Source organism: Lutra lutra, chromosome 6 (assembly GCF_902655055.1).
Source record: "Lutra lutra chromosome 6, mLutLut1.2, whole genome shotgun sequence".
Taxonomy (NCBI): Eukaryota; Metazoa; Chordata; class Mammalia; order Carnivora; family Mustelidae; genus Lutra; species Lutra lutra.
Window position 1 is genome coordinate 28,335,068 of NC_062283.1, and position 24,615 is coordinate 28,359,682.

The following is a 24,615-nucleotide window of genomic DNA, read 5'->3' on the forward strand; positions in this document are numbered from 1 at the left end:
ACTGTAATGCATTTTTGCATACTCCTTTGGTGGAAATGCCTTGATATAAATAAATCAACATTATACCTCAGCATTATTCCGTCCCCTGAACTACAATTCCTTTCAATTCTGAACAAGGAAAACAGCTTGTTTAAAGAATGTACTTGTAGGGGCGCCTGGGTGGCTCAGTGGGTTAAGCCTCTGCCTTCGGCTCAGGTCATGATCTCAGGGTCCTGGGATCGAGCCCCGCATCGGGCTCTCTGCTTGGCAGGGAGCCTGCTTCCTCCTCTCTCTCTCTCTCTGCCTGCCTCTCTGCCTACTTATGATCTCTGTCAAATAAATAAATAAAATCTTAAAAAAAAAAAGAATGTACTTATATCCTACTATATTCATAAATCTCAACTTACCAAGTTTCACAAGTCATAATAAATGTGGGTTAAGATTTAAGATTTCCTTTATTATTGTTTTATGTAATATTTCAAACAGATAGAAATAAGATATCACAGCATTGTGTTCACCCTTGTTCGCAATTACTCTCTCTTGAAACATCCTGGGTACTTCATTATTGTTCTATATCGGGGTACCTGTGTTTATATGGCCTACAAACTAAAAATGGTTTTTACAGGGACGCCTGGGTGGCTCAGTTGGTTAAGCGCCTGCCTTCGGCTCAGGTCATGATCCCAGCGTCCTGGGATTGAGTCCCACATCGGGCTCCCTGCTCGGCAGGGAGCCTGCTTCTCCCTCTGCCTCTGCCTGCCACTCTGTCTACCTGTGCTCACTCTCTCTGACAAATAAATAAATAAAATCTTTTAAAAAAAAATGGTTTTTACATTTTTAAATGATTAGGGGTTAAATCAAAAGAAAAGTAAGTATTTTATGATATATGAAATTCAAATTTCAGTGTCCATACATGAAGTTTTATTGGAACAAAGCAATTCTCATTCATTTAATACTAACACTGTTTTCACACTACAAATACAGAGGAAGTATAAGCCTCAAAGCAGAAAATACAGCTTATCTGGTTCTTTACAGGAAAGATTTGCCAACCCCTATTCTATATCCTAGTACATGCCCTACATAATTTTTTTTTAAGATTTTATTTATTTATGTGATAGAGAGGGAGATCACAAGTAGGCAGAGAGGCAGGCAGAGAGAGAGGGGGAATCAGGCTCCCTGCTGAGCAGAGATGCAGGGCTTGATGCAGGGCTCGATCCCAGGACCCTGAGATCATGATCTGGCCCAAAGGCAGAGGCTTAACCCACTGAGCCACCCAGGCGCCCCGTAATTTTATATTTTTATCTAAACATTCTCTCACCTTTCCTTCCATATTCAGCATAAAATCTTGTTAATAATCAGTCTCCAGGCAAACACATTCTTCACAGACTTTTTGAAATACTCTTCCTCCTCGGAATGGTTACCTACAAACAGAAAGCCAGTATGGAATGCTAGCAACACTTTAAAAAGTTACAAATGAACAAATCAAAACCAGAACCAAACCTCACCGTCACCACCCTCTCTCCAAAGCAAAGCTAAAGTGGCTGACCCCTCAGTTAGTGGCTTTCAAACTACCCTATCTTAAAACTCAGGTGTTTTGGGCACCCAGGTGGCTCAGTCAGTTAGCCTTCTGCCTTCCCCCTGGGTCATGATACCTGGAGTCCTGGGATGAGTCCCTCAGCAGGCCCCCTGCTCAGCCGGGCCTCCACTTCTCCCTTTCCCTCTGACGTGCTCCTGATCTATCTCTCTCTCTCTCTCGTGCACTCTCTCTCAAATAATTATATAAAATTTCAAAAAAAAAGATTGAGGCGTTTTATAAACTAAATTTTACCACAGCTAAAATTCCTAACAGTCAAATAACAATGAGAAAAATAATTTTCCCAAGTCTAATCCTCTTCAAATCATTGGCTACCAGAAAAAAAAGCTCAAGGAGACCAATTATATTAGTATGCCTGATCCTAAACCCCTATACCTCGCACATTTGATGTTTTCTCCAAGTAAACAGTTTCTGGCTCCCAGGATGTAGGGTTAAAGGCTACACTGTGTTTGTAAACATCACAACTTACACAGGAACAAGATGGGCCCTTCAGCCATTTCCTCCTAGAAATGGGTACACCAAAATTTGCCCATGTCTTTCATTCTGCATGCCAAGTATTGGGGGAGAGAAGGTGGGACAAGCTGACTTTTTGATGAACAATATCAGACACTCATAGCACCAACTCCTCTCCAGTCTCATCACTATTCCACCCTGCACTAGGTCCTCCCCAGCTCCATCCTCTTTTCAGCATCTCATCCCTAGTTTCAACATACTTCTTTCAGCAGGCTCTTCCTCCAAAGTCACAGGCCTGCAAAGCTTCCAGTAGAAGAGGAAAGCAGGGAGGCTATAATGCAAAAGTCTGGAGTCCCCACACAAGCATCATCTGCTCTTTGGGACAATCTGGAGTCAGAGCCTCCAAAATGGAAAGAATGAGCGTTAGGCAGCAACCACTTTAACCGCGGTTTATTGCAAGCTTGCTTGAGGTCAGCCGCGAGCGAGTTGAAGATAAAACCTGAGCAGCAGAAAGGCAAGACTTTCACTCCACTGGGGGAGGTAAACAATGTCTTTAAGCCCGCCTGGAGAGGGTAGAGCGAAGAGTATTTGAAGCCCAGGGCAGGGACAACTTACCTAATCCTGGAATGTTAAAAGGCTAAAACTCAACCAGTCGGAAGTGACGTGCCAGCTGAGACCCGCAGGTCCGCCACGTAACTGGCCGCCGCTTCAGCTCGCCACCTTCTCTCTGGACTGACCTGAAGAGAGGATAAGTGTAGCTCAAAGTCCGCAGCCGCCCTTGCCCTGCCCTCAGCGGCTCCCAGCCCCACCCAGGACCAGCAAGCGTGGCCAGAGCCGGGCCCCCGAGCCTGGCGGGACAGCCACCGTCCCAGGCTCCCGCCGGCGCCCTGCAGGCAATGGGGCTTCAGCGCTCCATCAGGCGCATGCGCGGCCCTCTTTCTCCAGAGGAGTCCTCCGGTCACCTGGACGACCACATTTCAGACACCTGCCCCTCCGGGTCCCTTCTCGTTCCTGACTCCTCCAGCTGGTTCTCACCTCTGACCCCCCTCCCTTTCCACCTCCCGCAGGCACCGCTAGGCCTTCCCGCGGCGGCCAGCCGACACCCCGACTTCCACTGACACGAGCCTCTCCGCGCGGCTTCCGCTTCCGGCGAGTATTGTGTGTCGCGCTGCGGGGCGGGGGCGGGGGGAGGAGGAAGGAGGGAGGCTGCGCTCCGGCGGCTCCGCGCCCCGCACTCCCGGACCTGAAGCCGGGAAGGTAGGTGCTGTCCCGCCGCCGCGCCCGGGCCTTGGGGCCTGCCCCTGCCGGCCGGCTCCGCACGCCGCGTCCCAGCGCCCCGCGACTGCGTCACCGGCCCCCCGCACGTAACCACAGCTGCCTCCGCCCGCCTCGGGCCCGGGCGGACGTTTTGCCGCCCCGGCGACGTCAGCGCGTCCGGCGTTGCTTGGCTACCCCGCCGTTCCCCCGTCCCGCTGCCGCTCACCTCCCCGGGTGAAACTCTGACGCCGTCACCGCGGGCCTCGGCTGCGTCATAGCGGCAGGCATCCCACCTTCACGTCACACCTCCTCCTCACCTGGACACGCATTCCTCCCTCCCTGTCAACCACTACGTTTCCTTTCCCCCTCTCCAATCCCCTTACGCCAGATCTGGCGAGAGAAGATGGAGACGAGGGTGGGACTGAGTTGTGGACGACGCTCAGGAAAGGGTCGCAAGGTGGGACCCCAGACAGTGGTAGAAACAAAATAAGGATGTCCCTGAAGTTTGCCCTTCTACTGAGACACTAGGAATAGAGGGAAAGAAATGACCAACCCAGAGACACCTCACTCTGGGTTGTAACTTCAAGTCCTCTCTCTGCTTTCCTAACCTTTTCCCCATTTCTCTTTCACACCACTTATTTGCCAGTCTAGATCCATCCTGGTCCCTAACTCTGCGTACAGTTCAACTCACCCCAGGTGAGGAGGCTGCCTAATTTCTAGAAGAAGGGGGCAGGTTCACTAGTTGAAGTTGGTTACCCTTCGGAAAAGAAGAATCATCTCACTGAACTTCTCTCCTGGTTGAGGGAAGAGTTCAGGTCCAAATAAGTTATCAGTTCCTATTCCAAATTAAAACACTTTTCATGTGTGCCATCAGTATATACAATAATCATTTTTAACCCAACTCATTACATGGCCACTCTTCTCCTAGCACTTAGACGTACTAAATTTCCTTTCTTCTGTTGGGTCTCTTGGTGTGGAGGGGAAGAGGGGGTAGATAGAGAAATCAACTATTTCATGGATAAAAGTGGTGATTTTCAAGGAAGGAGTGGGGGACCAACCTTCTGCTTTATAAATCCCTTTGATGCATTTCCAGTATTTTGAGCCTTCACTTGAGGGAGACTTTGACTCTTTCTCTAATTCCCAACCACTCTAGAACCTATTAGTTGGAGGTACAGTACCTCCAAGGAATTAGTTTTCAGTGGCTGTTTCAAAACACTCCAATCACTGCTGAATATTTAGAAAAGACTTCCTCAGCCCTCTTTCCAAGAAGTATATTATTTCAAGAAGTATGTACTAATATACTCTTTAGTGTAGTTGCCACCTATTTATCACTCTTCAGCAGTTCCAAATATCCAAGTGCACACAAAGATATGGGATGTTGTGTGAATCACAAGAGGCCAAGAGGCACACTTTCTCTAGACTAGTCTAATAAAGAGTAATTTCAAATTTCCTGAAAAGAAGAGCTTGTTACTCTTGCCTAACTTATTCCTTTTTTCACCCTTTGAAAGAGTGAGAGAACAGTGGCAGAGAAGCTTATGCTTCAGGAAGCTATTGTAATAAAATTCTTCTGTCATATTAAACCTTAAAATATACTTAAGAAATCTTAAGTAATACTTTGACTTTTATAGCACCTTTCAGTTTCCCAAGCCCCTTTCTCATCTATTAGAAAAACATGTCAAACCAGGGATACATTGGTCTGGTTTTAAGACACATGTGGGATAAGTCTGGATCAGGAGAAGTATGCTGGGATAGGATTGAAGGAAGCCTCTAATGAAAAAGCAGAGGTAAAGACAAAAGAGATGGGTGTTGGGTATCTGTGTTGAGGAGGAAAAAAAAAAATAGATTGGTGGCTGGGAGTCACAGGTTTTGGAAACAAACAAAAACAAGGGTGGGGGGTGCCTGGATAGCTCAGTCAGTTAGGTGTCCAACTCCTGACCTTGGTTCAGGTCTTAGGGTCCTGCGTTCAGGCTCTGTGTTGGACTCCACACTAAGCATGGAGCCTACTTTAAAAAAAAAAAAAAAAAAAGTTGAATCTAGTGGAAGGGAAGAGTAAAATACCAAAATAGGACTAACCAGAGTTAGGATTTATCATGGGAGTAAATGTCAGGCCAGGGATACCAAAAAGCTAAACTTCCAACTAATATTTATCTTTCTCTGCCCCCTTTCCATCCCTAAGTTAAATAATGGCAGAGACAAGTCTCTTAGATGCTGGGGCCTCTGCAGCCTCCACAGCTGCAGCGCTGGAAAACTTACAGGTGGAAGCGAGTTGCTCTGTGTGCCTGGAGTATCTAAAGGAGCCTGTCATCATTGAGTGTGGGCACAACTTCTGCAAAGCTTGCATCACCCGCTGGTGGGAGGACCTAGAGAGGGACTTCCCTTGTCCTGTCTGTCGAAAGACATCCCGCTACCGCAGTCTCCGGCCTAATCGACAACTAGGCAGTATGGTGGAAATAGCCAAGCAGCTCCAGGCTGTCAAGCGGAAGATCCGAGATGAAAGCCTCTGCCCCCAGCACCATGAGGCCCTTAGCCTCTTTTGCTATGAGGACCAGGAGGCTGTATGTTTGATATGTGCAATTTCCCACACCCACCGGGCCCATACCGTCGTGCCACTGGATGATGCCACACAGGAGTACAAGGTGGGGAACCAGACACATGACACCAATGTGGGGCAAGAGGGAGGAGTACAGAGGATGGGAGACTCCCTGGGTAGAGGATCTTAAGCTCCTGAGGGCAAGACTGTATCTGGTCCTTACTCTCTAGTCCCTTCAGAGCTACATACACAGAGGGCACACAGTACATCTGATCAGTTATCCTCAAGCATGACAAGTTTTGAGCAGTGCCTCAAAATTGCTTTCTGACTTTTCCTAACATCATTTGAGTCTTACATGGAATATTGGTTTGTGTGGTCTTACAATGTATCATTTTTTATAAATGAATGAAACGAAACCACTTGGAGATGATCAAATTGAGGAAGAACTGAAAAGTGGTTTGATTTCTTCATTCTGTCCCCCTACTCAGAATGTTCCTTATATTCCCATTGGTAGTGGGAATAGATAACATTCATTAGGCTGATACCCCACCAGACTAAGCTGTACTTGTCTGCCATTTGTATCTGCCTAGATAATAGATAATGTGGTAACTGATTTAATTACTGTTGGGACACAGGGTAAATGTTCATGAATAAGAACTAAAGATTTTAATATCTTAGCACTGACCAAGTATTTTTTTAATTATGTTAATAAAATCTTGGACACAAGATTTAAAGTAGTTTACAGTCTAAGTAATAAAGACTTTATTATATTTGTAGGTGGTTTGAGTTGGATAGCAGGACAAGTGTAAAGAAGGATACCAGAATACAGAAAGTCACTTTGACCATAAAAGGCAGCCACTTGAGTAAGAAAATGATAGGATTGGGGAAAGACACGGAGTTGGTGACAGCTGGACAACTGTGAGATTCAGTGAGAGGAAAGTTTGGTGAGCAAGGAATATGATGGGGACAGGCTGGTGGCAGGAGGAGGGACCAGAAATTGACACCCCAAATGACAGGCAAGGAAGGAAGTGGGATCAAGAGGTGATGAGATGGATAGGAAGCAAATAAATGGGTTTAAAATAAGTGAGTTAACCTCTGAATGTAGGATGTGCCAGCCAACCCCAAATGCCCCCTCTCCCACTTCCACCCTCAGGAAAAATTGCAGAAGTGCCTGGAGCCCCTGGAGCAGAAGCTGCAGGAGATCACCCGCTGCAAGTCCTCTGAGGAGAAGAAGCCTGGAGAGCTCAAGGTAAAGGCAGGTGATTCCATTTGGGCTGCTCTGCAGTCAGTTAACCACACATTATTTAATCCACCAGGTCTGATTCATTCAAAAAATGCTGTTCTCTCAAAAATAATGGTATTTTATTAGGCTTCTTTGTCATTATACATTGTACTGAAATTATTTTTCATGAATTAAGTATTGAAGAGAAAGATGTAGGAAGTGAAGGAAGGACAGACAGAACATCTTACATGTGGCAAGTTGAGGGAGTTCATGCCCGTTGGTCTCCTTTTTTCTTGTAAATCAAGGAGAGAGCAGGGATAGGAGTTTCTTAGAGGGATTGAGGAGAGAAGAATTTGGAAGGTTCTCTGGGGAGAAAGAAGGAAGAAACAGACAAAGAGCTCCCAGAACTACCCAGTGACTTTAGGACCACATTCTCTTAAGTAAGTTCAGGTATGTTAGATGATGTTAGTTCATTCCTAGACTGTTGCTCTCCATCCTACATCTATAGGATCCTATCTATCCTTCAGGTAAGATAAAAGCCACTTCCTATGCAACCTTCCTTGACCCTTCAGAAATTAACTTTCTTAATTTGTATATAATTTTGCTTCTTCTTCATAGCATTACCACATTTGTAGCATGATATTGTGCTATCTGTCTTGTTTTATTGGACAGTGAACAATTCTTAATAGTGGCAGTAATAACTATTTATTGAGTCCCATGTATGAATTCATTGGATGCCATGACATTCCAAACTTACAGGGTTGCATTTGATTTTAAGGTTCTGCCCAGGTTAGAGTTTTAAGAGTTCAGGCCAATGAACATGTGGGACCTAGAGGAGCTATAACACAAAGGAAAGGGAGTCCTGAAGGTCATCGTTAGCAAAAATGAACTTAGTAAAGTAGGTATTATTATCCTCAGTTATCACAGGAGGAAACAAAACTTGAATAACTATTTAGTCCAAATCACACAGCCAATATGTGGCAAAATCAGGGATACTAGCTCTGCATGAATCAATAAGTATGTACTAAGCTTCCAGTATAGGCCAAATTCTGACACTAGGGAACAATGATGATCAAAAATAGTCCCTGTCCTGCTTGAGCTTATAGTCAAGTGGCACAATGACATGGCACAAAAAGCACAGTTGCAAATTCATAAGAAGACAACATAGAAATTTGACCTCATTAAAAGCTTCCAGAAGAAATAATGAGTTTTTGGAATTGAGATTCTGGGATCACCAGAAATTAAACACAAGTTTGAAAATAGTAGAGACACTAATTTTTTTAACAATGACAACATTTTGACAGAAAGCAAGTATGATTAAGTATTACGAAGTATTACCTTAGTCCTTTATATATTTGAATAAAGCAAGCATTTGAATTTTTTAAAATTTTAACTAATTTTGATTGCAAAGGTGAACTTTAAAAAAAAGTTCTTTGTTCTTTTGGAGGGCTCCTGAGAAACTTAAAATATGTGAAAACGAAGCTTATTCCCAGTCATTAACTTTCCTGTTCCTGTTGATCACCTTCTTAAAGGTAAAGGATAAAAAGGGGAATAAAAAATTTTTTTGAACAGAACTGTGGTGTTTTTGAAAATTCAGTGGTCTCTGAAACTACCACCGACATTCCTTTTGTGACCATTTGAATTCTCCTTCCTCCCTCTCCCTCATCCCTATTTCCAAATTCAGGCCCAGTGCCCCTTTTAAACATAAATAATTAGTAATTAATGATGCTGAAGTGAAAGTTAAAGATAAAATAACTTATCTGTGTAATTTTAAAAAGAGACTTATGCCCAAATACACACACACACATACAACATAAAGGAAAGTGATTTAAATAAAATCTGATATATAAGTATTTGGGCACAGCTACCCTGAAAGACACCACAATGTAGTTTTATCCTTGTACCTATATGTGACATCATCAACAATGCCACAAATACAAATTCAGACTGAAATAATTGCATAGTAGTGTTGTCAAGCACCACAAGCAGCTTAGCTCTTCGTGACATAATTTTTCAAAATAAGTAACTTTTGGTAAAGTTCTAAGAAAAAATACAGTCTTAGTTTTATTCAGCCATTTCTAAAAAATTCAGGTATATTAAAACGGTACAAATTACTCTGTTTATGTGTAAAATGACATTCAAGTCCAGGCTTATGTTTTTAAATATATAGCAGAACATAGAAAATAGTGCAGGACAGTGCATGTTGCAGAGTTATCTCACATACTGGCATGTTAGCAGCCTTACTAAAGTACTCCCAGTTATGGCAAACAAAAAAATGCCCCTTGTTTCCAAAATATCTCTAGTGGGAAGTAAAATCCTCATTAAGAACCAGTGCCCTACATATATAGAGTGGGAAAAAAGAGAAGGGATTATAGAATTATATAAAAGACAGCCCTTTGCTTCCTATTTACCACAGGTATGAATCCTAAATTCTACCCATACATCACCTCTCAACATATACTAACACACACGTGTGCACAAACACCAAGAAAAAAGTTGTGTTTTACTTAGGGGTTAAGAAATAAAATTCAGTTATTTTACCTGCATCAGTGAGATTATTCAGGAATAGCAGAGAATTGCAATTCAGGGCAAGCAAGCTAAGGCAAAGCCATAGGCAAGTCTAGAGAACAAAGGAGAGGACCACTCTTCTAAAGAGGAAAGGGGGTATTTAGGAGGGACTCTTATAAATGAAGAGTCCTTGAAGTAAACTGGGAGTTCAGAGTATAGGGACTTTTCATTGACTAACAGTTTGTCACTGGCTGGGCTTGTTGCCCTGCAAAAAAACAAACCTTTCTTTCTCCTGTTGGGGTGGTAAGATATTATGGACTTACAAGGTACATCTCTTCTGGTTGGGTCTATAACTGACCAGCGGTTGAGCTCCCCCTGCTGGCATCCTACCTTCATTTTAGTGAGTTTTCCTTTTATAATTTTCACAGGGTAAATGTTTTAAGAGTATATTTTGTTCCACTGTGCACCTGAGGAGCCACCAGTGAAATGGGAAGCAGCAGCAGCTCCAGAACTGGAGCTAGCCAGCCTCTGCTGAGAACTAGCTTGAAATCCAGAAACGCTGAGCTTCTAAGACCCACACTGGCTTTGCAGCCCCTCTCTATTCACCCTCAGCCCTGCCTTTCAGTCCCTATCTACTTTTTATTTCCAGAGTCCCTGTCTCTGCTTCTCTTTTACTTCGCTCTTGGGTTTACTTTTCCTCATCAGTCATATGACACTTGGAGACTCCCATCTGGGCAGATCATTTGTTGCAGTGGAAGTACAGAAGGAAGGACATGCTAAGTGATAACTTTCAGAAAGTATTATGGCTGGTGTTTTAGGCCTATATTATCAAATTTCAGGAAGATTAGAGATTTAATTTTGTGTGGTAGCTGAGAGAAAACATGTTTCAAATTTCAACAACTAATTCACAAACTCTGGAACCTAATCCTGGGATGGGAACTGTCAGTTCTCTGAAGTGACTTGAAACTATTTAACGGGTTTGTTGCTGAAATCAATATACAATTGACCCTTGAACAAGATTAGCAGTGCAGAGGAAAATCTGCATATAACTTTCAACTCCCCAAAAACTTAACTCTTTTTTTTTTTTTTAGTTTCAGAAGTAGAGTTTAGTGACTCATCAGTTGCATATAACACCCAGTGCTCTTCACATCACATGCCCTCCTTAATGCCCATCACGCAGTTACCCCATCCCCCCACCCACCTCCCTTCCAGCAACCCTCAGTTTATTTCCTATGATTAAGAGTCTCTTATGGTTTGTCTTCCTCTCTGGTTTCATCTTATTTTATTTTTCCTTCCCTTCTCCTATGCTCCTGTTTTGTTTCTTAAATTCCACATATGAATGAAATGATATGATATTTGTCTTTCTCTGACTGACTTATTTCACTTAGCATAATACCCTGTAGTTCCATCCATATCATTGAAAAACTTAACTCTTAATACCTTACTGTTGACCAGAAGCATTAGAGATGACATAAACAGTGATTAACACCTATTTTATATGTTATTTGTATTATATACTGTATTCTCACAATAAAGTGAGCTAGTAAAAGGAAATGTTATTAAGAAAATCATAAGGGAAAAAAGACCTTTATACAACCTATTTATGGAAAAAAAGTCCGTGTATATATATAATGGACCTTCACAGACTGTTTTGTTCAACAGTCAACTGTATATATTTTATAACAACCCATTGCTAAAATCTGACTGATTCTGATACTTCTCCAGTTGGTTCTCTGGTTTTTAGAGGGTAGATGTCTAGCAATATACAAATGATGACCATCTTATCTCTAACTTTCCAATACTTATTTCTTTCCTTTTCTTGATAAATTGTATTAGCTAGAACTTTAGGGGCGCCTGGGTGGCTCAGTGGGTTAAGCCGCTGCCTTCGGCTCAGGTCATGATCCCAGGTCCTGGGTTCGAGCCCCACATCGGGCTTTCTGCTCAGCAGGGAGCCTGCTTCCTCCTCTCTCTCTGCCTGCCTCTCTGCTTACTTGTGATTTCTCTCTGTCAAATAAATAAATAAAATCTTTAAAAAAAAAAAAAAAAAAAAAAAAAAAAGAACTTTAGAATTGGGACTAACAGATATAGCTTGTATCCATAATAGTAGATGCTATTATATTATTGAGTTCTTACATCTTGCTTTTTCTTTTCACTAAACCATAGAAGTACAGCTTTTTTAGAAGTTAATAAAGAAAATTAAATTTTTTAAAAAGATTTTATTTATTTGACACAGAGAGAGAGAGATCACAAGTAGGCAGAGAGGCAGGCAGAGAAAGAGGGGGAAGCAGGCACCCCACCCAGCAGAGAGCCCGATTCGGGGCTCGATCCCAAGACTCTGAGATCAAGACCTGATCCGAAGGCAGAGGCTTAATCCACTGAGCCGCCCAGGTGGCCCAAGAAAATTAAAAATTTTTTAAACACTGATTTTTTAAGATTTCGCTAGTGGTCTTCATTCCCGAATAATCAGTAAGGGTGACAATGGGGATGGAGCCATTACTTACAGAAGGAGATTTCAATGGAGAGAAACATGAGTATCCTGTTAAGCTATTTCCAATGACACTGGAAGTCTGTGTTAATTCATACACATGGTGGGTAGGGAAAGGCCCCAGTGGTCCTGCTAAATATAACACCTTCCCTCTTTTCTCAGAGACTCGTGGAGTGTCGCCGGCAACAGATCTTAAAGGAATTTGAAGAGCTTCATAGGCGGCTGGATGAAGAGCAACAGATGTTGCTTTCACGACTAGAGGAGGAAGAACAAGACATTCTACAGCGCCTCAGAGAAAATGCTGCTCACCTTGGAGACAAGCGCCGGGACCTGGCCCACTTGGCTGCTGAGGTGGAGGGCAAGTGCTTACAATCGGGCTTCGAGATGCTTAAGGTTCGACCTTTGCCCCTGCATAGCCCCTCAGGTCAAGTGCAGTATAGCTTTGCACAGGCCATTCTGTCAACCTGGGATGCTCACTCTTCTGCTCTACTTCTCTAATCCAGTTCTTTATTCCAGACATACTCAAAGGATCTTTTTCTATAGAAAGGCTTCTCTGATTTCTCCCATCCCCTTCTAATCATTTCTGTGTTCTTATGTCTTGTGAACAATTATGTGCTTAATTTGTACCAAAGAAAAACATTCCCTTTGAAAGAAGGGAAATCAAGTCTGAATTAGTGAAAAAAACTACACATTAAAAATTATGTAAATGTAGTAGTTGCCATTACTTTAAGGTCCTGGAACTTGATTTACCTACTGCTAAAAAACAATTTCAAACCTAGTTTGAAGGACACTTGAAATTATGTATAAATAATATATTACTTTTGAAATGTAAATAATGCCTTTAAATGTTTGAAATAATTTGTTCTTTTAAGCAGATGAATGGTGTTAGCAAGCCTGTAGGAAATATGTCTCTTATTTTAGAAATCAGATTACCAGCATTTGGATCAGTGAGGCTTCGTTGTACATTTATCTGCATGTTATGTATTGCTTGGTACTTATTCTTGTGTCCTTTCATGTATGTGTGTTCTGCCTTCCACATTAAACTGGGAAATCCTCGGGGGGGCAGAGATTTCTCTTCTTTGTCTTCTGGACCCCAAGTATTCACAAATCAGGATTGGCACACAGTTATTAATGTTTATTAACCAGTACCAGATGGGGATAACAAACAACAACAGGAAAGTGTGATTCATTCCTATGCCACCAGTCTGTACTGATCCTCAAGGAGACAGGTGTGTGGTTGGTACTTGGGGGACAGAGTAAAGAGCAGACACAATCCCTGTCCTTTGCATTGAGCTCCCAGTATCCTTAAGGAGCAAGACAAAGACACAAGAAACCATTTGGAAGTGATATAAATTACCAAGCTTAATGCTAACCAAAAGTTGAAAATGGGGATCAGGTTGCAAGAGATGTACTCAGATCCCTCTGGAGCTCTTCCCCTTGCATTGTGATGCTCAGTTTGCCCTATTCTTATTGTACAGATCTAGGACTTTGGGGAAGGGGGGGGAACCTTTTGCCTATAGGACCCTTGACTACCAGGACCAATATTGCTTTCTTTTCTCCTTCCCTCTAGGATGTCAAAAGTACCCTGGAAAAGTAAGTGATTCTTGCATCTCTTTGAGTGAGTTAGGTCTTGGCTTAGAGACCAGGAGTATAGTAAGAAGTTAGGGGAGAAGGAAAGTCACGCAGAGTCCGGGTAGGATGTGGGAGAAGGTTCATTGCATCCATGAAGCCAGTTAGAGAGGAAATCATTGGGAGTAATAGTCCATTACCTTTTCCCCTTTGAGCATCAGGACTAACCTGGTAAGGAAAATTCCAAGGGAATGTAGAACCAGATTCTCCCTGTGCCTGTGGGTGGAAATGTGTCCAAACAGGACAGACAAAGGAAGGGGCTGAGAGAGTGGAGAGAGTGATTACTACTTGCATGAAATATAGCCATACCTCCAGAAAGTTCTGAGACTCATTCTTAAAATAAGGCTTTGTCGAGGGGCCATATGGTTCTCCATAGATTGGCAAAAGAAAGCAGTAAGTGAGTACTTGTCTTCAGAGAGGAGGGAGAAAGTGGGAGGATGGAGAACTTTAGTTTCTCCATAAAGAGAATATCTTCATACTCACTCAGATGGAGCTTCCCCTGACCCTGCCCTTTCTTCCCCTATCTCCCTATCCCTCCTAGATGTGAGAAGGTGAAGACCATGGAGGTGACTTCAGTGTCTATAGAGCTGGAAAAGAACTTCAGCAATTTCCCCCGACAGTACTTTGCCCTAAGGAAAATCCTTAAACAGCTAATTGGTGAGTTGTTCCCAAAAGTAAACTAGCAGAGGGAATTAGCAGAGAAGAAAGTCGTTAGATCCCACTTTATCTGGGCTTCACTTATCCCATCTGTCACTTTTTGTGCCCATCCCGTCACCTGGCTTTCAATTTCACTGTGAGTAACAGGGTTAGGTGTCATCTATTCTTAGGCCCACACTTTTCTAAATAGGCACCCAGAGAGGTTAAATAATATGCTAAACTTGTCCCCCCTTGAGAGTGAAAGGGAGTATCATTAATACTTACTCAGAGAAAATAGTCATGAACCAGGACTATTCCAGATAAATGGTCACCCTATCCCTAGACCATAATGCTGTCTTGCTGTTATCCTTCTTAACATTTTCTGTTCTTTCTGGCCCTTAGACTGTGATTTGTGCTTCTTCACATAGTGAAATGATGTCATAGGATGATGGAGAAGGGATCAGGCAGGACCCTAAAATCAGCCCTTGCAGAATCAAGAGATCATTAACTGTATACTTTAGGGCCAGGGTGAGAAGGGAAGCCATTGTTCCCTCCTTTCCCTTAGGTAACACCATGGATTGAGAAAGTTAACCAAACCATGGTGTTCTGGGGATCTTTAAGGAAGCAGGCTCTGTAAAGGCAGGCTGGAAGAGTGAGGCAGGGGCATTTAGCTATTCCCATCCTCATCTAGCTCCCCACTCTGGCTTCTCCCGCCAGCGGATGTGACCCTGGACCCAGAGACTGCTCACCCTAACCTAGTCCTGTCAGAAGATCGTAAGAGCGTCAAGTTTGTGGAGACAAGACTCCGGGATCTCCCTGACACACCACGGCGGTTCACCTTCTACCCTTGTGTCCTGGCTACTGAGGGCTTCACCTCAGGCCGACACTACTGGGAGGTGGAGGTGGGTGATAAGACCCACTGGGCAGTGGGCGTGTGCCGGGACTCCGTGAGCCGAAAGGGCGAGCTGACTCCACTCCCTGAGACTGGCTACTGGCGGGTGCGGCTGTGGAATGGGGACAAATATGCAGCCACCACCACGCCTTTTACCCCTTTGCACATCAAGGTGAAACCCAAGCGGGTGGGCATATTCCTAGACTATGAGGCTGGCACGCTCTCTTTTTACAATGTCACAGACCGCTCTCATATCTACACTTTTACTGATACTTTTACTGAGAAACTTTGGCCCCTCTTCTATCCAGGCATCCGGGCTGGTCGGAAGAATGCTGCACCACTTACCATCAGGCCCCCAACAGATTGGGAGTGACAGGTAGGGATGTGGTAATAATTGGGGTGAGTCAGGGTCAAGAGCTATGGGCCTTCCTTCCTGTGACCTGCTGGAACGTCTTTGTGTCTGCCTGGTTCCAGTCCTGCACTGTCTAGGAGAAGCACCTTGGTTTCTAGAATGGTTTATATGGAGGAGTAGATAGGACTGGTCTGGGATGAGAGCACAGTTGCGTCTCCCTCCTCTCAGGGTGGGGAGCTAGTTCCCAGGGGTTGACTTCCCTGAAGTCCATCAGGTTTTCTATTGCACATGGATAGGTTGGGAAGGAAGGAGAGGCGTTTTCGGAAACAGAAAGGCTATGGGAGGGTCTGACTTGCTCAAAACCAGAAGAGGAAAAGAAACCCCTGTACATCCTTTTAGGGGGTTGTTTGACCCAGAATGGTCCTATTTCTTGAGGAAGGTCAGAGGGGTCTGTGTACCCGTAGACTAAAATAAAGATGAATGATAGTTGCTCTTATGGGTCTAGAAGTTAAGGAGTTTTGTTTTTTTTGAGGGCAGAGATTGAGCATCAAGATTAGAAAGAAAGTCGGGAAAGGAGCTAAAGGAACAGATTCCTAGCAACTAATGAAGGGGAAAGGGGTTTCCTTGGTCTTCCATTCCCAGAGTAAGTTGCCATTAGGATTGGCCAGAGGTAGGACTGTGGGGAGGAGAGTGTGAGAAGAAAGGAGAGGAGAACTCGGGTCCCCGCCTCAGCCTTCAGCAAAGCTGGCTTAGTGCCTGCCTCCTTAGAGTTGGTTGTCTCCAAAATGTCAGTCAGTCACCTTTCTCCTGCAGAGATGAGGTATCTCCCTCAAGATCTACCCTTCACTGCTTTCCCAAGGGAACCTGGAAAGAACAGTCAGGTATTAGAGGAAAGAGAAAGGTTTTTCTATCTAAAGCCCTGGCCTTAAAGGATTTTACTAAGTATAGCTGCTCCCTAGTTGTCAACCTTACTCCTTGGCTAAGGTGTCCAAGCCAAAAAGGGAGAAAGAAAATGGAGTCTTTCTCACTCTGAGGACAGGGTAGAAGAGAGGGTATGTAGAGGGAAGGGTCAGATAGGCAACTTCCTTTAGCCTGTGTGCATATGGCCTGGAACTAGTGTTCACAGGAGCCAGTCTTTTGCTTATTTGTTGCCATCCTTCACCTTTTGCCATTTCCCCTATCAGAGAATGTAAATCATTTTAACATTAGGCCAAAATAAACAACTTGTAGGGTACATATGTTGTCAAAAAAGGTTAAAGCAATGCATGCCAAACCAAACTAAAATGATTTGGAATATCTGCTATTTGGGTAATGAAGGGTTCACAGAAGATTGGGACAAGAAACTGCAGTTTATTGAGGGTGTTTCAGTTCCTCCTACCACCTCAACAGGACTTTGTCCAAACTCTCCTCTTACCTTTGTGCCTTGACTGTGGTTCTTTGTGGCAAGATGCTTTGGTTGGTAAAACATAATATGGAACAAAGGATCCACTGAAGTGATCTCTGTGTTGTGTGGTAATTCGACAATGGCCTTGTGTTGATGTTTAAGAATCACTGGTGTTAAGAATGCGTAATCCTGGGGTTTGCCCTCAGTGATTGATCAAGGTCTGGGGTGGGCCTGGATGTCTACATTTTAAACATTTAGGGATCCTTGTGAAATTAATCCCAGAGGAGGTTTTGGCCATTTTTTCTGAGCTGGAGGCCTGGTTTCCTGCGTGGCCTGACAGGGTTTGAGAAGGGAGAGAGGCCTTACTCTCCTGGCCTAATGCTGCCCTCTCCCTATCCCAAGGTTCATTCATGTTCTGCCACTCCAGCTCACATCCCTCTACTTCCAACTTCAGGAACTGGTGGTCATTATGAGGCAGAAGTAAACACAGGATGTCAAACAGAACAAACAGGAGACAGAGGTCAGAATAAGGGATGTGAAGTATATGACTGGAATAGGGGAGGTGGGAGAGGGGAGAGTTTCAGGGGCAGGAGATGTCAAAAGTTTCTGTGCTCCGGTACCTAAGATGAGAAGTTAACTAGGATCACCTACTGTGTCTCCAGCACTGCATAATAGGAAGTGGGGTTTTTTTGTTTTGTTGTTGTTGTTGTTGTTGTTGTTGTTCAGTGAAAAAGAATGGTAATAAGCTCTGCTTCTCTCTCTTGATCACCCTGGTGATCCTTTCCAATTTCACTCCCACTGGTACCAGTGCTTTCTTTGAATGTATAACTTCTGTTCCTTCAATCTGTAGATCCTTCAGACATCTGCCTTTGGCTTCGGGAGAGTAGGGTAGAAGTTCTAGCTGGGTATAAATTGCACATAACCATCTCCCCAACCTATCTGCATAAAGAAACCAGTCTTCTGTCCTAAAAATGTTTTGCAGTTTAAGATCCTCTCCTGTTCTAGTGAGCAGTGACTTTCCTACCTAGGATAACTGATCATGGGCTTGAGGAAGACTAGAAGGAAGCCAAAACTCAGAAAGGGACCCTGGACTTGGGTTGCAGGGGTGGGTATGGGTTTACGAACAACTGGGGTCCGTGAGGCCGCAGGGTGGCGCCAAAGTAAGGATCGCGGAGAGAGGCTCACCGGCCCAGGAACTACACTTCCCAGGAGGCCGTGCGCGGGCGCCTGAAGCGGGGCTATCGGAAGGGCGGTACCTGCAGACGGTCATGCGTGAGGCCCTCGCGCGGCTCAGATGGCTGGGCCGGTTAAGGACCGCGAGGCTTTCCAGAGGCTCAGCTTCTTGTACCAGGTGAGTCCGCGTCTGGTGACGTACGGGGAGGCGGTCGGGTGTGGCTGGCCACGAAGTAATGGTTTCCTTCCTCCAGGCCGCCCACTGTGTCCTTGCACAGGACCCCATGAACCAGGCGCTGGCGAGGTTTTATTGTTACACGGAGAGGACCATTGCAAAGCGGCTGGTCTTGCGGCGGTGAGACGCTCAGGGAATCTAGCTGCGGGCGGGACGCGGGAAGAATGGGAGAGGGAACGCGGGCCTTCGGACCACCATCCCACTCCGTCCGCAGGGACCCCTCGGTGAAGAGGACCCTCTGTCGTGGCTGCTCTTCCCTCCTCATCCCGGGCCTCACCTGCACCCAGCGCCAGAGACGTGAGTGCCCCTAATGGGGGTGAATGAGGAGCACCAGTGGGCTCGCTTTAGATGGCGTTTGGCGTGAAATTTAGAGCTTCCGGCTTTTTCAAGCTCTGGGTTGAATTGCTAAATTCACTTGGACCAACTAAGGAAAGGCTGGGCAGTAGGGAAATGATGTTGCTGTAAGAGGTAACCCCCCTCCCCATTTTTGCATGGTGGAGGACAGGATTCACATCACCATTCATTCATTCATTCATTTACCAAATATTTTTCTAAGATGTGTCAAGTATTGTACAAGATTCATTATTCTCACTGAAATTACAATCTGATAGGACATAGTGTAGTAAAATGCTTTGCTTGAGGAACTAAAATGCTAACTTACCTTCCTGATAGGCAAAAGAAGTGAGAAATGGAAATTCGGGCAAGTGTGAGGACTCTGAGACAAGAGAGCTTGTGGTGCTGTCAAGGAGACTAGAGTCCAGGAACCTGGAGTTTGGGGTAGACAAGGCCAACATATAAGGCTGGAGAAGGAAACAGGGCAGATCCTCTTCCAAATTAAGGAGTCTGGACTTTATCTTAAGGGATACCAAGAAATTGACAGACTTTAAGCAGGGCTAAGACACCTCAAATTTGTATTCAAAGTTGGGGAGTGTTCGAATTCCTACTGAGAAACAGTGGAGGCAAAACTGGGTGCAGGAGACCTTTTCTTCTCCTAAACCTGGGCACTCCCCCCCCCCCCATTTTCATCCAGGCTGCAGGGGACAGCGCTGGACAGTACAGACTTGCCTAACATGCCAACGCAGCCAACGTTTCCTCAATGATCCTGATCATCTACTCTGGGGAGACCGGCCTGAGGCCCAGCTGGGGAGCCAGGCAGGTGAGAGGTTTGTAGAGAAAAAATGGGGATGCCCCCAGGAAGATAGGGGTGATGGGGGACATAGAGCTGAAAGGACACACAGGTGGATTCTGGATTGCTGTGAGAGGTGCTACAATCTGAAAAAACTCAAATTCTCATCTACCCAGATCTCAAACCACCACAGCCCCTGCCAAACGCAGCCCACCCCATTCCAGCCCACCTCCCTGAGAAGAAAGTGTAGCCTCAGAGCTCTGGTCACCAGTGATGGATTCACCCTAACTTTCAAATAAATAAAAATAGTTCTGTTTCACTTTGTGTGCTTCTGTGAGTATTTCAGCTCTTCATTCTGTTTTTCTTTAGTTTGTATTTTTCTGTCACTGGCTAACCTCTCTGTCTTTACCCATGCTCATATTCCTACCATTCAGGGAGATCCTGATTTCCATAGACCACTTGACCCCACCAAGCAGCTTCCATTTCCAGGGCCCTGACCCCAGTGCTCCTTCATCCCTGCTTCCTCAGTACAGTGCCACATTTGGAACTCATGATTCAGGGTTGTCTGTAAGAGTTTGAGACTTCATAGAGACTTCATTTTTCATTCAGGTAGCCCTCACTGTTGAATAAAGGGCTAGACCGACTACTGATGCCACTGGCAATGTTTTTATTTTTTTTAAGTTCTAATATTTAGTTCTAATTAAGTTTTAATATTTTTTTAAGTTTTTTTAAGTTTAAGTTTAAGTTTTTTTATTAGAGAGCAAGAGAGCACAAGTGGGAGTGGGGGACAGGAGCAGAGGGAGAGGGACAAGCAGACTCCCTGCTGAGCAGGGAGCCCAACTTGGGGCTCAATCCCAGGACTCTGGGATCATGACTTGAGCTAAGGGCAGATGCTTAACTGCACCACCCAGGTGCCCCTGCTGTTGTTTTTAAATAAGGAAAAAAGTTTAGAGGGTCAGAGTGGCTTCAGATCCTCCCGGTTCACTCAGCCTTTCCCAATGTCTCAGTCGTCTTCTATAAAATCCTAATAAGAGAAATTGTACAAATTTGAACTAACAAGGTCAAAGGTGCTAATGAAAGGACAATGGTGGACACTACACAAGTATGCCCCATAGGTAAACCCTCAGGGTTTTCTTGAGAACGAGTAAACAACAAAATTGTTTTATTATCCCTAGGGAACTTACTCAAAGATAGAGTTTCAGACTGACCTATTTGCTAGGTTCCAGCTAATCAATTTACCTCAAACATAAAAATAAAATTCACTCTTCCCAGAATGCAGGTTTTTTTCCTTCCTTTCTTTTTTTTTTTTTTTTAAAGATTTTATTTATTTATTTGACAGAGAGAGATCACAAGCAGGCAGAGAGGCAGGCAGAGAGAGAGGAGGAAGCAGGCTCCCCGCTGAGCAGAGAGCCCGATGCGGGGCTCGATCCCAGGACCCCGAGATCATGACCCGAGCCGAAGGCAGCGGCTTAACCCACTGAGCCACCCAGGCGCCCCTTTCCTTCCTTTCTCTTATAAATCCTGTGTTGTACTTATTTACTGCTGCACAAAGGTCACTGCATAATGTGGCTTCAAAAAACAATGATTCTGTGGACTAAGCTATCTGAGAGCTTTGCTGGGTAGTTTCCTCTGTTCCATATGGCATCAGCTGCATTTGGCTAGTGGTTGTGGCACCTGATCTGGAAGACCCAAGAAGTTTCTTTTGCATGTCTGGCACCTCATTGCTTTTCAGTGTGGCCTCGCGACATAGCTGGTTTTCAGGTCCTCGCAGCATGGCTGTCTCAGGGTGATTGAACCTCTTACATGCTCTCTGGCTTCACAGAGAGCATTTCAAGAGGACAAGCTCCAAGTTACAGGTACTTATCAAGCCTCTGTATTCCTCACATTTGCTAATGTCCCCTTGACAAAGCAAGTCATGTAACCCAAGCCCAGATTCTACAGGGAAGGGGCTGCAATGGGGCATGAATACTGGGAGATTCATTCATTCCCTGGAGTCCACTAATGTGGAAATTTACATCTTTATTTTGCCTTCATCCCTGATTCAGTGTGTCCACTGATTGCTTCATATGTCAATAAATTATGTGCAGGGAAAATAGTAATTAGTGCGCAAGTAACTAAATGTTTCTGAGTACTTTATCACTTATTTCTGGAGATAATGTCTACCTGGTTTAGGGTAGACCTGGACCCTTTTTGTCTTCAGCTCATATTCCTTGGCTGCGCCCATGAATCTCATTTCTGAGTTCATTGGCTCTTGAACACTAGTTCTGATTTTTGGCTAAGTTTAAGTGTGTTGTGGTTGCACATGATCGAACATGCCCACAGTGGGATGGTAATAGGGGAACTTGGGAGTTTTGATTTTGTGGCTAAATCATAGAGTGATACCTCTCATGTGGGAGACTGAGAATAATGTCCCAATTAGGAAAATAGATGAAATAATATGGAATACAGTTCACTTAGGAGTTTGGGGTTCATTCATCTGTTATGTTTTTATCACTATAGGTTCCTCTAACTAGAGAGAATATTCCTATTCCTCCTTCCTAACCTCTGTCCTTCATGTTTACTTTTTTTTTTTTTTTTTTTTTAGATTTTTTTTATTTTTGGGTTTCCTGGGTGGTGCAGTTGGTTAGGCAGTTAAGCATCTGCCTTCAATTCACTCAGGTCATGATCCCAGGGTCCTGGGCTTGAGCCCTGGGTTGGATTCCCTGCTCCGTGAGGAGTCTGCCTCTCCCTCTCCCTACCCACCCACATAGTCATGCTCTTTCTTGAGCTCTGCTCTCTCAAAATCTTAAAAAAAAAAAAAAAAAAAGATTTTTTTTTTTTTATTTTCAAGTAATCTACACAGAACATGGGACTCAAACTTACAACCCCAAGATCAAGAGTCACATGCTGCTCAGACTGAGCAGGCCAGGTACTTCTCATTTTTACTTATATCATAATAAGATAGTTAATATATGCAAAATATATGGACTCCGCATAACAAGCAGGAAATCAAATCCTAGTATGCAGTGGCTTTCCTTAATGTTTCTAAACAATTTAGTAATTCAAAATGTGTACCCTTTGTGCTGGGTGTTGTATATAAGTGATGAATAACTGAATTCTACTCCTGAAACCAATATTGTACCCTTAAACTAGAATTTAAATAAAAATGTTCTTAAAGGGGCACCTGGGTGGCTCAGTGGGTTAAAGCCTCTGCCTTCAGCTCAGGTCACGATCCTGGGGTCCTGGGATCAAGCCCCTCATCAGGCTCTCTGCTTGGCGGGAAGCCTGCTTCCTCCTCTCTCTCTCTCTCTGCCTGCCTCTCTGCCTACATGTGATCTCTGTCTGTCAAATAAATAAATTTAAAAATCTTAAAAAAAAAAAAGTTCTTAAAAAGTATATAGCATATCATTAGTTTCAGAGGTAGAGTTTAGTGATTCATCAGTTGCATATAAGACCTAGTGCTCATCAAGCGCCCCCCTTAATGCCCATCATCCAGTTACCCCATATCCTGCCAACCTCCCCGCCCCCCCCCCAAGCAATTCTCAGTTTGTTTCCTATAGTTAAGAGCCTCCTGGGATGCCCGGTGACTCAGTCAGTTGCGCATCTGCCTTCTGGTCAGGTCAGGATCCTGGGCTCCTGGGATCAAACGAGCAGGGAGCCTGCTTCTCCCTCCCCACTGCCTGCTACTCCACCTGCTTGTGCTATCTCCCTCTCAAATAAGTAAATAAACATATGTATTTTTAATATCTTATAATCACATTTGTTAGTATTTTCTTTTATTCTGGTCTGAATGAATCATAATTAGAAAGGTCTTCCCAACCCACAAGTTCTAGATGTTATCAATGTGTTCTTTCAGTACTTGTATGGTATCATTATTTATGTTTAAGTTTCTGATTTATTGGGGCTTAGTCTAGTGTGTGATGTGAAGTGTGGCTTTAATTTTATCTTTTCCCAGAGGCTATCCAAGTTGTTCTAATACCATTAATTTAAAAGCCTGTCTTTCCCCCAGAGATTTGAGATGTCACTTTACTGGCATAACATTGATCAGAGTGACAAAAGTGCCAAAGTTTGTCAAAGCAGCTGTTAGTAATGTTGTAGAGAAATGGTCCCACCATAGCATTCCTGATTGGAGGGCAAAATGTTTAATAGAATCCCTATAGAATAGAATTTAGTACCATCTAAGAAAATTACATCTATTAATCACCCTTAGACTCAGAAACTTCATTTCTAATAATCTACTCAGTATATATTTCCACAGTGAACATGCATGAGCGTATTCATTTTGGCATTATTTGTTATAACACTGGAAATGACACAATGTCCATCAGTATGAGACCAAATAAACTAGTACATCTAGACGACAACAACACTATGCAGCTGTAAAAAGAATGAAAAAGAAGGGACGCCTGGGTGGCTCAGTTGGTTGAGCGGCTGCCTTCGGCTCAGGTCATGATCCCAGCGTCCTGGGATCGAGTCCCACATCGGGCTCCTTGCTGGGCAGGGAACCTGCTTCTCCCTCTGCCTCTGCCTGCCTCTCTGTCTGCCTGTGCTCGCTCGCTCTCTCTCCCTCTGTCCCTGACAAATAAATAAATAAAATCTTTAAAAAAAAAAAAAAAGAATGAAAAAGACCTGCATATAGTAATATGGAGCAATCCTCAGGACATATTATTAAATGATAGAAATTGATGTGGGAAACAAAGGTGGAAGAAAAATCATTGAATTTCCTTGCTATCTGCAGCCCATTGACAAGTCCTTGAAAATAGGCATTGACATTCCTCTAGGGACTCAACTGCCTGAATGTTAAAACTTTCCTAAGGGCAAAAAACAATCATAGCCCTGCTCCCCCAAGAATCTTGTAAGTCTACTTTAACATATAAAAATTCCTTTGGAGGGGCGCCTGGGTGGCTCAGTGGGTTAAGCCGCTGCCTTCGGCTCAGGTCATGATCTCAGGGTCCTGGGATCGAGCCCCGCATCGGGCTCTCTGCTCAGCAGGGAGCCTGCTTCCTCCCCTCTCTCTACCTGCCTCTCTGCCTGCTTGTGATCTCTCTCTGTCAAATAAATAAATAAAATCTTAAAAAAAAAAAAATTCCTTTGGAAATTTCCTTTATTTCTACTCCCCAAGATATGTATTGGCAATCATTCCCCAAGTATATGGCCCACCGATATACATATGAAGGGTTTCAT

The 24,615-nt window shown here is 44.0% G+C and overlaps 3 protein-coding genes across 22 annotated transcripts; 2 read left to right on the top strand and 1 right to left on the bottom strand.

Moving 5' to 3' along the window:
* Nucleotides 1-874: 874 nt before the first annotated feature.
* LOC125101550 (uncharacterized) lies at nucleotides 875-3,899 on the bottom strand. Its single transcript, XM_047731967.1, has 4 exons — nucleotides 3,889-3,899; nucleotides 2,986-3,573; nucleotides 2,639-2,760; nucleotides 875-1,397 (listed from the first exon to the last, which is right to left on the bottom strand). The coding sequence occupies exons 1-3, from the start codon at nucleotides 3,897-3,899 to the stop codon at nucleotides 2,661-2,663; spliced, it is 699 nt and encodes a 232-aa protein (XP_047587923.1). The 3' UTR covers nucleotides 875-1,397; nucleotides 2,639-2,660.
* Nucleotides 3,039-19,430, top strand: TRIM39 (tripartite motif containing 39). Of its 12 annotated transcripts, XR_007127931.1 has the most exons (11): nucleotides 3,187-3,280; nucleotides 5,457-5,916; nucleotides 6,964-7,059; nucleotides 12,188-12,418; nucleotides 13,596-13,618; nucleotides 14,196-14,311; nucleotides 15,008-15,192; nucleotides 15,491-15,558; nucleotides 18,128-18,269; nucleotides 18,346-18,446; nucleotides 19,357-19,430. XR_007127931.1 is itself a non-coding variant. In XM_047732279.1 (9 exons), the coding sequence occupies exons 2-9, from the start codon at nucleotides 5,464-5,466 to the stop codon at nucleotides 18,080-18,082; spliced, it is 1,188 nt and encodes a 395-aa protein (XP_047588235.1). In that variant the 5' UTR covers nucleotides 3,187-3,280; nucleotides 5,457-5,463; the 3' UTR covers nucleotides 18,083-18,197. The 12 variants fall into 12 exon arrangements, 10 of the variants coding, with proteins under 10 accessions (XP_047588231.1, XP_047588235.1, XP_047588234.1 ...); XR_007127930.1 differs by having other exon boundaries at nucleotides 15,008-15,558; XM_047732279.1 differs by lacking the exons at nucleotides 18,346-18,446; nucleotides 19,357-19,430 and having other exon boundaries at nucleotides 18,067-18,197.
* RPP21 (ribonuclease P/MRP subunit p21) lies at nucleotides 18,128-24,277 on the top strand. Of its 9 annotated transcripts, none has more exons than XM_047732326.1 (7): nucleotides 18,128-18,269; nucleotides 18,346-18,446; nucleotides 18,541-18,623; nucleotides 19,357-19,482; nucleotides 22,283-22,360; nucleotides 23,675-23,812; nucleotides 24,043-24,277. In XM_047732326.1, coding segments are annotated over exons 1-7 (585 nt in total). In that variant the 5' UTR covers nucleotides 18,128-18,212; the 3' UTR covers nucleotides 24,045-24,277. The 9 variants fall into 9 exon arrangements, with proteins under 9 accessions (XP_047588282.1, XP_047588283.1, XP_047588286.1 ...); XM_047732327.1 differs by having other exon boundaries at nucleotides 23,690-23,812; nucleotides 24,043-24,276; XM_047732330.1 differs by lacking the exon at nucleotides 23,675-23,812 and having other exon boundaries at nucleotides 24,170-24,192.
* The last annotated feature ends 338 nt before the right edge of the window (nucleotides 24,278-24,615 follow it).

Excerpts from the sequence above, each read along its gene's own strand:
- LOC125101550 (XM_047731967.1), bottom strand. Across the intron at positions 2,761-2,985 it reads TCTGAAATGTGGTCGTCCAG|GTCAGTCCAGAGAGAAGGTG; the intron begins GTGACCGGAGGA and ends TCCTCTCTTCAG.
- TRIM39 (XM_047732275.1), top strand. The coding sequence starts at position 5,464 with ATGGCAGAGACAAGTCTCTTAGATGCTGGGGCCTCTGCAGCCTCCACA. Across the intron at positions 5,917-6,963 it reads ATGCCACACAGGAGTACAAG|GAAAAATTGCAGAAGTGCCT; the intron begins GTGGGGAACCAG and ends TTCCACCCTCAG. Across the intron at positions 13,619-14,195 it reads GTCAAAAGTACCCTGGAAAA|ATGTGAGAAGGTGAAGACCA; the intron begins GTAAGTGATTCT and ends TATCCCTCCTAG.
- RPP21 (XM_047732324.1), top strand. The coding sequence starts at position 18,213 with ATGGCTGGGCCGGTTAAGGACCGCGAGGCTTTCCAGAGGCTCAGCTTC. Across the intron at positions 18,270-18,345 it reads GGCTCAGCTTCTTGTACCAG|GCCGCCCACTGTGTCCTTGC; the intron begins GTGAGTCCGCGT and ends TCCTTCCTCCAG. Across the intron at positions 19,483-22,282 it reads CCAGCTGGGGAGCCAGGCAG|TAATCTACACAGAACATGGG; the intron begins GTGAGAGGTTTG and ends TTTATTTTCAAG.